The following is a 17,460-nucleotide window of genomic DNA, read 5'->3' as shown; positions in this document are numbered from 1 at the left end:
ATTTAAATAAACTAGGAGACCTTCCTCTGGAAGATTTGTCAGAGTGAGTTTTATTCCATATGCAATCTCTATCCCCACCCACCCTTAATCTATGAAATAGTTTAGAATAAATCAGAAAGGCAAACTTTTGGGAATATAGAGGTAACAGATGAGGAGACAAGACAGAATACTGAGCACTGAGATGAAAATAGCAAGAAAAAAAGGAAAATTAGGGAGACGAGCTGCAAAGAAAGCCTTAACAAGATAGCTTTTTTCCTTAGCGTTTATTTTTTCACTAAGTACATACATGAATGCTTAGTTGTACTTATGAGAAATATTTTCTCTCAGTCTTATTCCTAAAGGATGATGAAAGGGAAACAAGATTTTAGACCGAAATGATGATCGTTAAATTGGGAGGGCTCATATGGCCATGCTTATGTTTTTTTATCTTTGGGGGAAAGTTCAGTCATGAAGCCCTTGTAAAGCACAATGTTAATTTGCCAAGAGGAGGAGTGAAAATAAAACAGATCCTCACCATTATGATTGTTATTATTTTGTGTTTACATTGTGCCTCTGCTCCAAGGTGTTAAGAACGAGGGGAAATGTAGGAGGAGAGATGTGGTTCAGTACTTGTCATCAATCTGCTGTAACAACCACTTAGAAAATCCTCAGTGATTAATGACAAAATGAATGAAACTGTTGAGTGAGTGCACAGATAGTACACTATGTATTGAGTGGGCAAATGTTAAGTGAAAGGAAAAAACGCAAAACGTCATCCCGCCTGTACAAGGATTTTCCTGTAGCAGTTGCGTTGCGGTAGAATTGCTTGGATGAGGATGCATTCCACTGAGAGGTAGGAAAACATTTTTATGTGAATAAAGCAAGATCTTACTTAAAAGTAAACTTGGAGGTACTCCTGTTTTCGCCTCTCGCAGTGTTATTTGATGTGGTGAGGCACAAGCCTCTGTTAGTATAAGAGAGAAGCTAGGGAAAAAAATGTCTTTGAGATGTGAGATGTTTTTGTATATTCTGAAAATCTGATTATGTGCATGTGTTCATATTTTATGACTTGGATAATCTGAAAATCAATTTGCTTTGTCAATGCTTCCTGGATTAGAATTCCACTATTTGGTCCCTATCCTAGGTAAGATATTGTTTGCAAATTGTGCTACTTGTGAAATGTTGCAGTGGTTGCTAAGGCATTTAAGGTACTGATGAAAGTAAAATGGTTGTCATGGTGACTGATAAAAATAAATGTTGAAAATGCCCCGGGTTCTTTCTTTTCCAGTCTGCTAAAGAAAATAGAGCGGGAAACATGGAGGGAAAGTGGCGTTTCGTTAATTGCCACTGTAACTCGTCTAATGGAGAGGTTGCTAGATTACAGGTAAGCCACATCCCACCTTTTCCAGATATGCTGCGCTCCAGGTGGAATAGCAAAGAGCCAGAATACAGTCAGGGTTCCACTTGGTCCATCAAGGAACTGACAATCAGACCCTGGACTTCTAACCAGCTAGTTCAGAGTGTTTAATTTGGGCACTTTTTGGTTTGTTTTTGTTTTATGATCTTTCAAAGTCTTGGTGAGGTAAGAGGGTTCTCAGAGGCATCCCTGACAGTTCCCAAAAATAATAACAATAATAATAATAAAAGTAATCTTTTTTGGTCTTAACCACTAGAAAATTTTGACTTAGTCACTAGAAAGTTCTCTGTGGTCCATCTACTTTAGGGTGAAGACAGTAGACTCCATTTTAGGGGGAAAACAGTGTAACAGAATCGTACCATCAGACTTTCTCTTTTAAAAGTGGTGGGGCTGGTGAGGGTAAAACTCACACTATTACCTTTCCTATCTTTAATTTTTTTAATTTTCACATTATCTAGATTTGCAAAGGCATTCTTCCCATTTACATGCACAGTTGTTTTGTTTTAGTGTAAAAACAAAACCCTCACTCTCTTGCCCGTGGTCAGGCTTGCCAGCTGCTCCTCCTCTCACTTTAGAAGGTGTTGAACGCACCTTCGCTCTTGTTTCCTGAGCCCCTGTCCATGGAGAGGGAGCAACACCTTGATTCTAACGTGAAATTCTCAGCAGAAACTACTACTCAGGAGTCTCTGGTACCCCAGCCTCACCAGAGACCCTCAGTCCCTGGAGCCTTTCTCTGAGCTGACACAGATTGCCTCTGGTCTCTGATAGTACCTTTTGATGGGGTGGGGGGACAAAGAGCAAACCATTTTTGCCCCTAGGAAGTAAGTTGGGATTTTTTTTTTTTTTTTTTTTTTTTGCTGTTGTTTGCATGATTTTAGATTTATAGAAAAGTAGCAAGTAGTAAGATGATAGAGATTTCTTGTATGTCCTATAGAAAGGAAGTTCTGAGTCCTGACTATTGCTTTTTGTTTTTAGGGACTGCATGAAAATGGGAGAGGTAGATGGCAAAAAGATCGGCTGCACAGTTAGCCTTCTGGTTAGTGACCTTTTCTCCTTTCCCTCCTTTTATCCTTACATTTTGTTTTCTTCTTGGAAATACTGTGGGTTTTTTTTGTTGTTGCTGTTATTAATCTGCAATGTAATTTTTTCCCCTTGGATGTTTCTTAGAAGAGTTTAGAAATGTTTTCCAGCTTCATAGTAAGCTGCAGATTGCATGAAAGCTCAGAAAATCTTCAGCTCTGAACATTGCAGAATGTGCCAGGTGCATGCCCTCAGCCCTAGTGCAGACCTCATGGGATCTCAGAGGAACACAACCCCTGTTGCATTGCTTACCCCCACCTCCAGCCTCGTCCTGCCCTCCTGGGAGAAGGCACAGTATCCCCAGATTGAGGTCCTTTTGCATCTGTGTCCTTTTTCCTTTCTCCAGAGTTATAATCTTTCTATATTTTAATAAACATTACTGATCTCTTCTTTTGTGAACTAATGACAGTTTTCTTTTTAACACACTGATTTTCAATCACTAGCATCTTTGCAATTTCAGCTTATGATAGCACTGTTGTTAAGATTGTATCATGAGCATATAGCTTATCTACCAGGCAGGACATTTTTCAGAGTAAAATTAAATATTATATAAGGATAACAGTCTAAACCAATTGTCCTGGGCAAACCAAAATTGATATAATGTTGTTCCCCACCTAATTATTGTCACCACAGAGCACAAAAATGACCACACATTCAGATGTTTATTTTTCATATTTTAACATAGTGTAAATTAATGCTATTGCCAATATCCTTCATTCAGTTGTGAAACATAAGAAAAATGAGTGCTTCCATGTCCAAATTTGTGAATTTCATGGATTGTTTTTCTTACATTTTGCAAAATAAATGAAATATCTCTTCTAAGTAGTTATACAACCATTCTTACTCTTCCTCTAATCATCTGGACCCCTTAAAGCTGTGTTGTTCTCTATTTGCCTTCAAGTTTTCTTTTACCCCCTCTTGATTCAGTCTTGTCTTAGTCCATTGATTTCAGTCTTTTTAACTTTGTTTTGTTTCTCTCATAGTCCCTCTTCAAAGCTCAGAACTTTCACTTTCTTGTGACCATCTTTTTATACTTCCCTAATATTTTGTCACACTGTTCTTCATCTCTGAGTTGATGACTTTGTCTTCCTTTACCACATCCACCTCTTCCTTCTCATTTTGAATTTAATTGCTGTATCTCCACCTCCAATATCAGTTCCTAAAAATAGTGAGACCTGAGCGTCCTCTATCAAGCTACATCCTGTTCATGTATTATGCACTTTCTCCCTTAATGTTTGTCATCAGACCCCAGTGACCTCCAGAACGTCAGCCCAGACTCCCAGCTTCAGCCCTTCACCTCTCCCCTTGCAGTCACTTCCAACCTTGAACAGTCACTCCTTCTGTCAAGTCCCCCTCTTGTTTCCCTGCTTTCCTGCCTGCTTTTGTCAGTCTTTCATCGGGTCAAGAACCTCAGACTGTTTTTGCCACATCCTGCTTGTATGACAGTGTTTGGGGAGAACAGCCAAGAGCTCAGCAAACTTCAGTGTCTCCCTAACCCTGACTGGAGGGCAACTTCAGGCACAAAGTCTCCTCAGTAACCTCAAAACAAAGTCTTCACTTTTCCCAGAGGAATCCTGTTTCACACTGCTTTCCACTCGGAGGTGATCAAATTAATGCTGTCCCTTGATTCTTTATCCTCAACTGGTATAAAAGAAGAGATCATTTCCTTGGGTCAGAGATTAGTACTTTGCCCTCAATGTGCTTATTCTAGCCTTCCAATAGGAATAAGCCAGAGATTTAATAAAACCAGAGGCCCCATCACCAATCATGTGAGACAAGAATTTATACTGGTAGCTTTCCATGATCAAGAATAGTCCATATAGACAATGTCAACATTTCAAGATCTCTTGCAGTTTCAGTTCAGGAGAAGAATACTTATTAAAGGGCCAGATATATCACTTTGAAGCTAATCTTTTTAGCTTCCACTCCATATGGAAAGTTCTTGATGTTTTCTTGCAGCAATATGGTTTTCTTCAACCACTTACTTCCTCTGAGAGATTTTTCTTAACTCTTTGGAAGAATCAGTTCCAAAACCTTTTCAGGAGAGCTCTGACTTCCCTTATAAGATCAGAATTAAAACTCTACTGTGAAATCGACAAAAACGCATAATATTTGACATGACTAATACTAGGAAATGTAATTATTGTTTTGTTCCTGTGTCACAAGTTTTGCCAGACATATGTGAAATATTCTCATCTGCCGACTGGAGAGATCTTTTTTTTTTCCTTAAGAACTATTCATTTATAGAGTTATCACTTATTTTTGTTCTCAAAGAAAACAGCTTCTTACCAGAAAGCTATTAGAGCAAATCAGCCTTTAATAATGTAGAAACCTGCTGTGGGGTTGTTAGGCTGTGTTTATGGTACAACAATTCTTGCTAATTAAAATGATTTTGCTTATAATGAGAGAGATTTGAATAGCATTATTTACTTAGCTTTTTAAAGAATGCCAAGAATTTACAGGAAATGAAAGGAGGAGGATAATGATATGAATTGGAAAAATTAAAACAACACTTTTTGATAAAGCCTTGAACCTAATAGTGTTAGTCAGTGTCTCCAGGTGAGAAGAATCCTCAGCTTGGAAAATGGGCACCAGTGAGTTGGTAGGCAGAAGGTACATCTGCTCAAGGACCATCAGGTTTCAAGTCCAATTTTAGTAGCCACATTGGCTAGTTTAGTCCAACATCAAAGCCCAGCTTCAGAACCATTCAGAATTCCTGGCTCTGGCCCCTCGAAAAACTTGTTGCTACTGCATGTCAACAGATTTATCCTCTGGTCACTGCTCATTTTCCTTCAACTATGTACCAAGTAGCATCAGACAAAATAGCAACAATAAGTAACAATAGCAGTTTTGAGCATCTTAAATAGAAATTTCATAATGCACACTGATCTGTTCACAGAAAGTACCTCATTAGACTTACATATAATGTTTGCTAGGATCCAAATTCATATACATTAGTTCTTGTGTTTGCTAAGTTCAATGAGAGCTAATGCATTTTCCAGTGTAGTAAAGAAGTAGATGTGGATGCTTATAAGTATACCTTTAAAATACCAGTATATATGTCTAGGTAAGTTAAAAATGAGTTTTTGATAATAATTGTTATAACATTTTAGAGCCATTTAGTAACATCCAGATGTTTTTAACATGAATAAGATATTTTCAATAAGAATACCCCTTAATAACAACTAGAAATAAAAATATCTTGTCCCTTTATGTTTCAGACATAAACTGGAAACATTTATACTCTAACACCAGTTAGAAATGTAGAGTAATACCTTAACAATAAAGAGTATTTTCATTTACCCACTTTACATAATTCTTGGGGGATAGGGAATCCTTTTACATTGTGTTTACTCATCCTTACCTGTTTTAGAGACTTTTTAGAGAAAACAATACTTGAAATTTAAAATTAAAGAACTGACCTTTTGAATATCAATCAGCAAAGTGAATAAACAGGTTAATCTATTACATATTTTAATATATTTAGCTGAATAGGCTGATCATCTTATTGACAAACTAACAAAAAATAATAACAAGTAACAAAGAAATGTGAATCAGTGGTTAAAAACCTAAGAGTTATTGAGAGCTTATTCAGTCATTGATAATGTTTAACATGGGCAGTTTTGAATTAAAAATCTATCCCAGAGCACCTTATTTAAAAGATATTTACCTGGAAAAATGCATCATTTCTCTTTCTCAAGACAAGTTCTCTTAACTTCACAAAGAAAATAGAAAATAATTGTAGGTCTGACTATTGAGGAACTATTCATGCCTGTACTCTTTTTTTTTTTTTTTTTTTTTTTACAGAACTTCTACAAGACCGAACTGAACAAGGAAGAGATGTATATACGCTATATCCACAAACTCTATGATCTGCATCTCAAAGCACAGAACTTTACAGGTAATTCTGTCTTTGGCTCAGACTTGGGGAAGTGGGCTAGATACTGATGTATTAAACATGATAACTCCTCTGCTTTTTGTAATTAGAGCTGAAGACTCAAGCATTTCTACTTTAAAATTAAAATATATTTTAATTGGATGTATGTTCCTAAGTACTCTATTTTTTGACTATATCTCTCAGCATAATTTTTTAGAGGTTGCTCTTGGGATTACAAAATACGTACCTAACATTTCACAATCTTTTAACAGTTAGTGTTTTGCCACTTCAAGTTAAATATGGGAACTTTATAACCATAGAGATACCAATATCCTCCTCCATTTTGTGTTATACTTGTCATATGTGTTACATCTACCTACATTCAGAACTTTAGCAAATAGTGTCATAGTTTTTGCCTTCAACATTCATACCTATTTTAAAGAATTTTTAAATGGTGTATTGTATTTGCTCAGATATAGGCCATTTCTATAACTCTTTCTCCATTCATTAAGTTCTTGGTTTCCCTGTTATTGTTTTCATTAAACCTGAAGAACTTGATTTAGTATTTCTTTTAAGGTAGATCTAATGATGAAGGAGTCTCTATTTTTCCTTCATCTGAGAATGGTTTCATTGCACCTTGTGTTAGTCAGCTTTCCCTTACTGTAACAAAATGCCTGGAGTAGTTAGCTTATAAGGAGGAAAGGTCTGGGCTCACAGTTATGGAAGTTTCAAGCCTTGGTTGATTGACCCTATTGCTTTTGGGCCTGCGGCAAGGCAGCATATGACAGTGGGAAGCATGTGACAAAACAAAACCATTTACCTCATGACCAGGATGCAAGAAAAAAAGGAAGGGTTCCTACAATCCTTTTCAAGGGTATTCCCCCAATGACCTAAAACCTCCCAGTAGGCCTCACCTCTTAAAGTTTCTACTTCCTCCCAGTGGCAGTAAGCTGGTGACCAAGTCTTTAACACATGGACCTTTGGGAGACAGTCCAGATTCAAAGTATAGCACACCTTTATTACCGAAGGATATTTGCTAGTATAGAATGCTAAGTGAATAATTCTTTGTGCCAATACTTTAAAAATATTTTTCCACTGTCGTTTGACCTCCATGGTTTCTGATGAGAAATACATAGTCTTCAAATTATTCACCTATTCTAATGCATACCTGTTTTCTGGCTTTTAAGAATTTCTATTCAGTTTTCAGTGGCTTGATTGTGATATGTATGAACATGGTTTTCATTAAGTTTAACTTATTTGTGTTCACTGAGCTTTTTGGATTCATAACCTTATTTCCTTCACCAAATTTGGGAGTTTTCAGGCATTATTTTCCCAAATACATTAGCTACACCAATTCTTCTTTTCTCTTTGGGATTCCAGTGACATGAATATTAGGTCTGTTTTTCTGATAGGTTTCTAGGGCTCTGTTCACTTATTTCCTCGACTTTTGTTTCAGATTAGAGGATTTCTGTTGATTCAGTTTCCAGTCCACTGATTTTCTCCTGTCATCTCCATTCAGCAATTGAGCCTTTCCATTGAACTTTTTGTTTTTGTTATTGTGTTATTCCCTCTAAAATTTCTATTTGATTATTTTTGTTTCATAACTTCAATTTCTTTACCAAAAAATATCTTTTCAGTTATTCAAAAGTGCTCACATTTACTACATGGAGCATGGTTATAATAGCTACTTCATAGACTTTGCCTATGGTTCCGATATGTGAGTCATCTTGGGGTTGGCATCTGTTAATTGCCTTTTCCTTTTGAGAGTAGTTTAGTTTCCTGGTTTTTTGAATGTCAAGTAATTTTGGATTATATCCTGGACCTTTTGAATATTATGTTTTGAGACTCAGGGTTCTCTTAAAATCTGCTGGAGAATGTTGACTTTCTTTTTATTTCAACAGTCAATCCAGGTAGGTTCAAACCTCAGTCTTGAACCCTCTTTTGAAGCTTGTGATTCTAGTATTTTGTTTTCAGAATCTTACACTACAATTCTGGTTTTTCCATTATATGTACCACCCAAAGGAGTTCTGGGGCCTAGGCAATGATCCACACCATTGTTCACGTCTCAGAGTCTTAGTTATGTGTAGCATGATCCATTCTACAAATGTGCACCTTGGAGTTGAGCACAAGACTTCTTCCAGAAATTAAAATATCTCTTTCTCAAGTTCTCCATCTCTATCCTCCATTACTCCCAACTCCCAGGGACTCCCTTGCTTAGGATTCTGGCTGTAATCTTAGGATTCTTAGATCCTTTTCATACTTTTATAGTCTCCCTACAGTTCATCTGCTAGGACCTAAGTGGTGAGAGAGAAAAGCCATGACCTAATTTTCCTATGTACATATATGAATATACCACAGTGAACCTCACCATCATGTACACTAATTAAAAACAAACAAAAAATTAAATAGCAGAAAGATCAATAGAGTAGAGAGAAAGCAACAGGGTGGGAGGGAAGGAGGGGAAGGGGAAGCACTGGCGACTGAATTAGATCAAATTATATTACATGCTTTCATAATTAGGCCATATTCCATTGTCATGTATGACTAAGAATAATCAATAAAAAAATATGGCACATGCCTGTAATCCCAGTGGCTAGGGAGGCTAAGGCAGGAGGATCAGCAACTTAGTGAGGCCCTAAGCAACTCAGTGAGACCCTGTCTCTAAATAAAATACAAAATAGGGATGGGGATGTGGCTCAGTGGCCAAGTGCCCCTGAGCTCAATCCCCAATACAAATAATAATAATAATAATAATAATAATTTTTTTAAAGCCCATGGAGCCACTGCTGCTACTGTCATTGCTCCACCTGCTGCTACCATTTGCAGCTTTGTTCCTAGTCCTTCCTTAAAGGGAGGCCACAAGAGTCCACAGACTTATAGGATAGCCTCTTCCCAGTTCTCTGACTGGAAGGGAGCTCTCATCCTTCCTTCCCATTTGTACTGACAGAAGGAAATCTAAGTCAGACATGGGAGTCAAAACATAAAAACTGAACTCAATGCATTGTGATCATTCTTTTTTTTTTAATGTAAACAAATGGGATACATGTTGTTTCTCTGTTTGTACATGGAGTAAAGGCATGCCATTTGTGTAATCATAAATTTACATAGGGTAATGTTGTTTGATTCATTCTGTTATTTTTTCCCTTCCCCCCACCCCTCCCACCCCTCTTTTCCCTCTATACAGTCCTTCCTTCCTGCATTCTTGCCCCCCTCCCTAACCCTAACCCTAGCACTAACCCCTCCCACCCCCCATTATGTGTCATCATCCGCTTATCAGTGAGATCATTCGTCCTTTGGTTTTTTGAGATTGGCTTCTCTCACTTAGCATGATATTCCCCAATTTCATCCATTTGCCTGCAAATGCCATAATTTTATCATTCTTTATGGCTGAGTAGTATTCCATTGTGTATATATATATATATATATATATATATATATATATATATATATACCACAGTTTCTTTATCCATTCATCAATTGAAGGATACCTAATTTGGTTCCACAGTCTGGCTATTGTGAATTGAGCAGCTATGAACATTGATGTGGCTGTATCTTTGTAGTATGCTGATTTTAAGTCCTTTCCTATAGCACAAGAAATAAAAGCAAGAATCAACAACTGGGATAGATTCAAACTAAAAAGCTTTCTCTCAGCAAAGGAAACTACCAGTAATGTGAAGAGAGAGCCTACAGAGTGGGAGAAAATCTTTGTCAATCATACTTCAGATAGAGCACGAATTTCCAGAATATATAAAGAATTCAAAAAACTCTACACCAAGAATACAAATAATCTAATCAACAAATGGGCTAAGGAAATGAACAGACACTTCACAGAAGATGTACAAGCAATCAACAGATATATGAAAAAATGTTCAACATCTCTAGTAATGAGAGAAATGCAAATTAAAACTACCCTAAGATTCCATCTCACCCCAATTAGAATGGCGATTATCAAGAACACAAGCAACAATAGGTGTTGGCAAGGATGTGGGGAAAAAGGAACACTCATACATTGCTGATGGGGTTGCAAATTAGTGCAGCCACTCTGGAAAGCAGTATGGAGATTCCTCAGAAAGCTTGGAATGGAACCACCATTTGACCCAGCTATCCCACTCCTTGGCCTATACCCAAAGGACTTGTGATCATCCTTTGAGTTTTGGTTCTCCTCTTTAGTCTACCTGCTCTTATTTAGATTTCAGAATCCTCTAACAGTTGTATTATATATTCTATCAGCAATATTTAATTGTAGTCCCTGAGAAAGAGACAGTGGGATGTGCTCACTCTGTCTTAACCAGAACCTTTTAGTTGGAGTTAGGAACTACAAATCTTGGTCTTTGGATACACTGTTCTCCAAAGGGATTCTTGAGTCATGTTCCTACCCAGCCTTAAATGAATAAAGAAATCCTTTCTGTAATGGTCCCCAGAATTTTAACATGCCTATAGCTGTGGTTCCCCTGCTTCAATTAATAGCATCACTGTTTACTCAATCTGTGGACCTTGATATTATTCTTGACTTTTGTTTTCTTAACCTCCCTCAAAGTAGTGTTTCATAAGGTTCTATTGATTCCATTTCCTAAAGATTTCTCAAAGCCATTTCTTCTTCATTGTCCCCACTTTCATTGCCCCTGTTAGACCTCATCATTCTTGCCTGGACTCCAAACTGTTACCAGAGTTATGCTCTAGAGCAGGGATCAGCCAACTACAACTCGAAGGTCAAACACCTGTTTCTTTAAAGAAAGTTTCATTAAAACTCAGCCATACCCTCTTATTTTTGTATTGTCTATGGCTGCTTTGTGCTACAGTGGCAGACTCGAGTGATTGGGATGAAGACCACCTGCCCCACAAGCCTAATTATTTTCTGTCTGGCCCTTTAAGAAAAAAATTCCCTAACCCCTTCTCTAGATATGAGTCTGCTGTCAGTTTATCATTCTACAAAGTCAAGTTCAAATCCTTTATTCAAGGTCTATCGTAATGGAACCACCCTTTGTCTATCCAGCCTCACTCACCTTTTCACTTGGACATACCTTCCTTTCAACCTATGGGACCAGCTCCTCTATCACCTCTTTGCAGTCTCCTCCAATACAGAGATCTCCTCCTCAATGGATCCAGCCCACCACTGGAAAGGTGAAACGACCTTTCACCCATAGGTCAAACTGATCCTTCCATTTCTTTTTTTTCCCCATTGTATTTTTTCATATTTCCAAGGGAGCACTTGTCACATTATTTTTCCTACTGATTACATATTAAATTTAATATATATATATATATATATATATATATATATATGGAGGAGGTATACAGATAATATCCAGATAAAGGGTGAGTTCTTTGAGAACAGAGATGATACGTCCTTCTCAAGTCTTCTAACTTCTTAAAATAGTGGGTAGCAATGTAAGATTTAAATAAGTGTGTCAGTAATGAACCATTAATTAGTTTTTAACACCTGGAAGGAAGATTTTCCCTCAGTATTGACAAGTCTTGATTCACTAAGGAAACAACATAGTAAACTGGTTTTATTTTCAAGTCCATAATGAGAGAGGGAACTGAGGACAAGCTAGTCCAGATATGAAATGGATATATTTTGGTTCTCTGAAGTAAAGTCCAAATTTATCAGATATTTCAGAAATGGGTCTTTCTTTCCTTATTTACTGAACTTGTAGTTTTATGTTCCCCAAAGTCATAAGTAATAAGTAGTTTTCCCATGTAACATTTTGTTCTTCTTTCTTTTGTGCTCATTTTGGTGTGTCCTTGGAGAAAGTGGAATGGATGGGAAAACTTTTCTTTTTGCTTAAGTGGTTTAACCCTCTCCAGCCATTTGCAATGCTGCCATCTGTTCCTGATGCATCTGCACTCCTCTGTGCTACTTCTTTTTGCATATTGGTGCCCTCACTGCACATTTCCCAGAAAATGGAATAGCATACATTTAATTGTGTGGTGATAGACGTTGTTTAAAATCATGAACACCTTTTAAAAGATGGTCTGCAGGAAATCCATCCCTCTTCAATACATGTTGTCTTCTAAAGATGCAGAATAAATATATGACCGTGCATGAAAACATTCACAGTTTTTCAGCTGGTTCAAAATCAGCCTCATGGGGTGAGGGCATTGTCCGCACCTCAAAGTACATGTGCTTTTGTTTAATAAAAGTTTTCTACGGCTTACTCTACACACACCATTTCTCTTAAATATATATCATTTTTTTCCCCAGATGAGGTCCTGAAGCACTTGTCATTTGTCTTCACACCTTTCCCGTGCCACCGTTCAGTCATTGTCAGCTTCCCCTGGCAACCCATACATGCCTCCTTGTTTTTCCAGAGTTTTCCAGGAGCGACTCACCCACGCCTCACATTCCAACTATCCTTGGACCTTCCAAGGAAAAATGTGATTGGGAAAGCAGTTGTGGGGACTGAAGATATTTATTGCTCTTTCTTTGTATTTTAATGTTGGTGAAATATGCGTAACATAAAATATGCCATCTTAACCTTTTTTAAGCATATGGGTCAGCAGCAATAATTTCATTTGCAGTGTTATGCAACCATTACCACCATTGAGCTCCAGAACTTTTTTCATCTTCCTAAACTGAAACTCTGTACTCATTAAACACTAATTCCCCACTCTCCCTGCCCCCAGCATCCAACATTCTTCTCTCTATATAAGTTTGACCTTCATGGTCCTTAAGTCATTCCCTGTGAGCAGCTGTGAGAAGGGTGTTCTGAGTGCTGTGTGTCACCAAAGAAATTTGAAAGAAGTAAAGATAACTCCTGAGGTCCAACCTTATAAGAAATTAGGAATTGTTCTGGCAGCTAAGGGGGAAAGGCTGGAAGGAACTCTGTGGAGCAATGATGGAGCAGAGAGGTTGGCAGTAGCCAGATCTTGAACAGTCCTCTCTCTTAGGAAGCCTAAATTTATTTATTGTTTTAGCTTTTGAGAGCCATTGACTGCTTTTAATCAGGGGAGCAACATGATTATTTGCAATGAAGGACGATCATATTGGTAGAAGTGCACAAACTGAAGGGAAAAGAAAGAGACTGCTTGAGGGTTATACAAATTTTTGCAAAAAAATCAAAATAAAATGAAACCAGGAGATTGTATGAGCTCAGCAAGGGTAATTGAAGAGAAGAAAGGGCCAGAATTTGTGTCTCCTGGGATTTCTGTACTGAGGCAAGAGTAAAATGATAGGACTGCAGGTCTTTCAGATTACACTGTTTTATACATGGAGATGGCCAGATCATAGTATTAGAACTTAACATGTTACTTTAGAAATTTATGTGTAGTTGCCTTAAGGCAAATAAATGAAGACAAAAATCTACCATGTATTGATAGCGTGTTAGAGGCTACTATTAATGCTTTTGAGAGACAGATGGCGTGGCAGTTAAATGGATTAGTAGCATAGGGTTTATCCATTTTATTCAATTTAGAAGATAAGTTACCTGTTAAAATGTTAGAGGAAAAATATTATAGTCTTTCATCAATGATAGTGAATTCTGGTTCCTATTCTTGCTCTTTTTGACCCTATTTGTGGTTCAGGAAAAGAAGAGATCTGCAGTATGGCAAGTATTCTATAAAATACATTACCTATCTGTTAACCATGCTGAGTCCACAGTCCAGCATTTCTGCTTATGTGTGTATAGAAAATCACCCCTTTTTTAGTTTTTTTCTTTTTTTTCCTACAGGAAATTCACCCACACCAAGCATGAAATGATTTCAGTAGCCTTCACTGAAATTTGTGGGGCCAACTATTGGGGTCTTCACACAGCCCACGACAGTATGCTTGCTCACGAACTCTCTCTCTCACACACAAACGAACCCCTCTATTCATCTCATCTTCTTTCTCCAATTCTTCCTGCTGTGGTGCTAGATGTTTTTGTCATTTTTCTTCACTGAGCTTCTCACTGGCTTCCTTGCCCTTCTAAATTCTGGCTACATCCTGAATGTCTCCTCCCCTAAAACCAGTTTCTATTTTTCAACCCTTTATTACACAGAAAAATTGAGATGACTTTTTTGCTCGCTTGTTTTGTTTCTTAAGTATGCCCTTTCACCCTTTCAAAAGTCTCAGTAATCCCCATGAATTGTCCTACCAAACAAAAGCATGTCCCCTGCCCTGCTTACATCTTCGAACCAACTTCTACAAGAAATCTTTGAGCATGTGTGTTACGCCCATAGTGTATGAACATTATAGTCAGGGGGACAAAAAGAGAGATGGAGAATACTAGGAATTGAATAAGTCTGAACACAGTTGCCAGATCCAGGGGAACTCACCATTCATTAAACTGCTGTTGCGTATATTCTGGACATTTTTCAACTGTATCACAGAATTCAAAAAATATTTTTTTCTCCACTTTGACTCTGACCCCATTTGAAGGGGAGTGGTTTGGGGTCCCACCTAAGTTCCTGCCTCCTCACTTGACTTGCAGAGGCTGCGTACACTCTCCTGTTGTATGACGAGCTGCTCGAGTGGTCTGATCGGCCCCTCAGGGAGTTCTTGACCTACCCCATGCAAACAGAATGGCAGCGCAAGGAGCACCTGCACCTCACCATCATCCAGAACTTTGACAGAGGCAAAGTAAGTGGCCCTGCCTGACCCATGGTCCCTCCTGAGATGACATTGTTGTTGTCACTTTTCCTTGTATTTCTGGAGTACCGATGCTCACCTCCTTGAGTAGGAATCCTCACACTCTAATATGCATTGGAAACACCCAAGAGCTTGTTCAAATGCAGATCACCAGGCTCTGGCCTAGACATTCTAATTAAGTAGCATGGGGCTGGAGAATCTGTGATTTTTAAGGACTCTAGAAGATTCCCATGTGCATGAATTTTGCATTACACTTTGATAAACTGATCTGGGAGCTTTGACATCCAGTCATAGTCCATACTAGCTACTATCACAAAATAGGTAGATTGGGTGACTGACAAACAACAGAAATTCATTTATCACAGTTCTGGAGGCTGAGAAGTCTGGGATCAAGGCCTCAGTACTAACTGTCCAGAAGGCCTGCTTCCAACGGATGGTGCCTTCCCCCTATGTCCTCACATGGCAGAAGGAACAAGCCAATTCTCTGGAGCCCCTTTTATAATGGCACTGATGCCATTCATGAGAGTCCCACCTTGATGACATAGTCACCTCCCAAAGGCCCCACCTCCTAATATGACCTTGGAAGTTAGGATTTCAACATGTGACTTAGGGGGAAGCACAAACATTCAGACCATAACACTCAGCTATTTTATTTTCTGAAAAAATGTTATCACCCTTCGTTTGCTGTTCAAATTGGCACATGTTCTACCCCATTCCACTTTTTTTCTTAAATTAAAATATAGAAAACTGGATTTGTTTAAAAAGTATGTGGCATCTCTCATATACGTAGAGATGCCTGGGGTCTTGACAACCTTTGGTACAATTAAGTATTTCTCTCCATATCACTTCTTCTCTTTCTTCAAGGGCTTGCAGTTCTCTTTTTAAAACCATTGTGAATCTGGCCACTACTGTTTATTTGATGGGAACTCCTGGGTGTTTCACTGGTGTATCTTGGATTAAAATATCTCTTCCAAATTGCAAAGGTTAAATAGGAAAGTAAAATACAACTAGGTGCTGTCATTCTTTTACAGAATAAAGTTGAGTATGCCTAAAAATGAGATACAAGGAAATTGCTTCTTTCATATCCTCCTCTATTATTTATCTGACTACACTGACATAGCATTATATTAGTAGCAAAAGAAATGGCTTTGTATCCTCTTGCTATAAAATTTCCAACTATATGATAAGCTTTTATAAAACCTCTGACTTCATATTGGCCCATTTCTAGGAGTTTGTGCCAGATCAAAGTTTATAAACTGTGACCCACAGGTCAAATGGCTTACCTCCTGTTTCTGTACAGCCTACAAGTTACAAATAGCTTTCACAATTTTAAGTGCTTGAAAAAAATCAAAGGATTAATATTTCATAGCTGTGAAAAATACTCAAAATTTGCTTTTGTGTTCTAATACTTATTAGAATACTTATACTTAATAGAATACTTATTAGAACACAGTTATATTCATTCTTATCTGTGGAGGCTTTCATACTATTAACAAATAAGTGATTGGGGGATAGACTGTATGATCCTCAAAGCCAAAAATATTGACTGCCTGGCCCTTTGTAGAAAGTATGTTGATGCCTATTTTAAAACAATGACTTTTTGCATTTTTGCTGAGAGTAATCAGCCAGATTAGACCCTCACAATTTGTAAATACAAGTTAGCCCAGCAAGGAATCTGGGGTACCATCCTGGATAACTGGTCCTTGGGGGTCAGCAGTCCTTCCCTCCTCAGCACTGAGGGCCGGTGTGTATCCCTCTACTTGGCCATTGTGGAACTACACTTATTCCAAGATGATGATTCTGAACAACACCAGAAAATATTGTTTCTGCACCATATGTTAATGACTGTAGTGGTGCGGTATCATTTCCAACTTTCTAAAGATTTTAAATAATCTGCATGTTAATTACATGGTGTTTTCATATTTAAAATTGCAGCGATACTATTCAAGGTGTATTATAAAGATTAAAGAATAAGTCTTCATGATCTGAAAGCAGTCACATCCCGACCCTTGGATGGAAGGTTATATCATTCATCTGGGTTACAGTTATATCATTCATTTGTCCGCAGTGCTGGGAGAATGGCATAATCTTGTGCCGAAAGATTGCAGAGCAGTACGAGAGTTACTATGACTACAGAAACCTGAGCAAGATGCGGGTAGGTACCGGGGTGCATCCTAATCAGGGTATGGCACCCTTTTTGATTAACTTTCCACTGTTGTTCCATGAAATCAGCTTTGTGATCATCTTGATATGCCTTGCAGAAACCTTTTTTAAGATAAGTGTTTTCTCTGAAGCGTACTCAGCTGTGTATACAGAGAAATAGCAAATTGATCTGTGTGATGTTTTTGATTAATATACCAAAATGAGCCCTTCATCTGTTTCTAAAATACATCTGAAATACACAGTCTAATCTAGGATTCATATTTTAAGTTTATTGTAGAAATCTTTACATTGTTTTAAGAGCTTCCCAATTGTATACAAATCTCTGTAACTGTGTGCCATTCTTAGCACTATGATCTGCAAAGCAAAATAGTAGAA

The 17,460-nt window shown here is 37.8% G+C and overlaps 1 protein-coding gene across 1 annotated transcript in view; it reads left to right on the top strand.

Moving 5' to 3' along the window:
• Dock4 (dedicator of cytokinesis 4) overlaps positions 1 to 17,460 on the top strand; it is a 445,877-nt gene that overhangs the window by 395,731 nt on the left and 32,686 nt on the right. Inside the window, 6 exon segments of the mRNA XM_047560480.1 lie at positions 1,097 to 1,123; positions 1,268 to 1,363; positions 2,372 to 2,432; positions 6,284 to 6,377; positions 14,765 to 14,913; positions 16,991 to 17,077. Coding sequence (XP_047416436.1) covers positions 1,097 to 1,123; positions 1,268 to 1,363; positions 2,372 to 2,432; positions 6,284 to 6,377; positions 14,765 to 14,913; positions 16,991 to 17,077 — 514 coding nt within the window.

The sequence above is a fragment of the Sciurus carolinensis genome, chromosome 8, assembly GCF_902686445.1.
Source record: "Sciurus carolinensis chromosome 8, mSciCar1.2, whole genome shotgun sequence".
Lineage (NCBI taxonomy): Eukaryota > Metazoa > Chordata > Mammalia > Rodentia > Sciuridae > Sciurus > Sciurus carolinensis.
The sequence above is the reverse complement of the archived record's forward strand: the minus strand, read 5'-3'. Positions and strand labels throughout refer to the sequence as shown.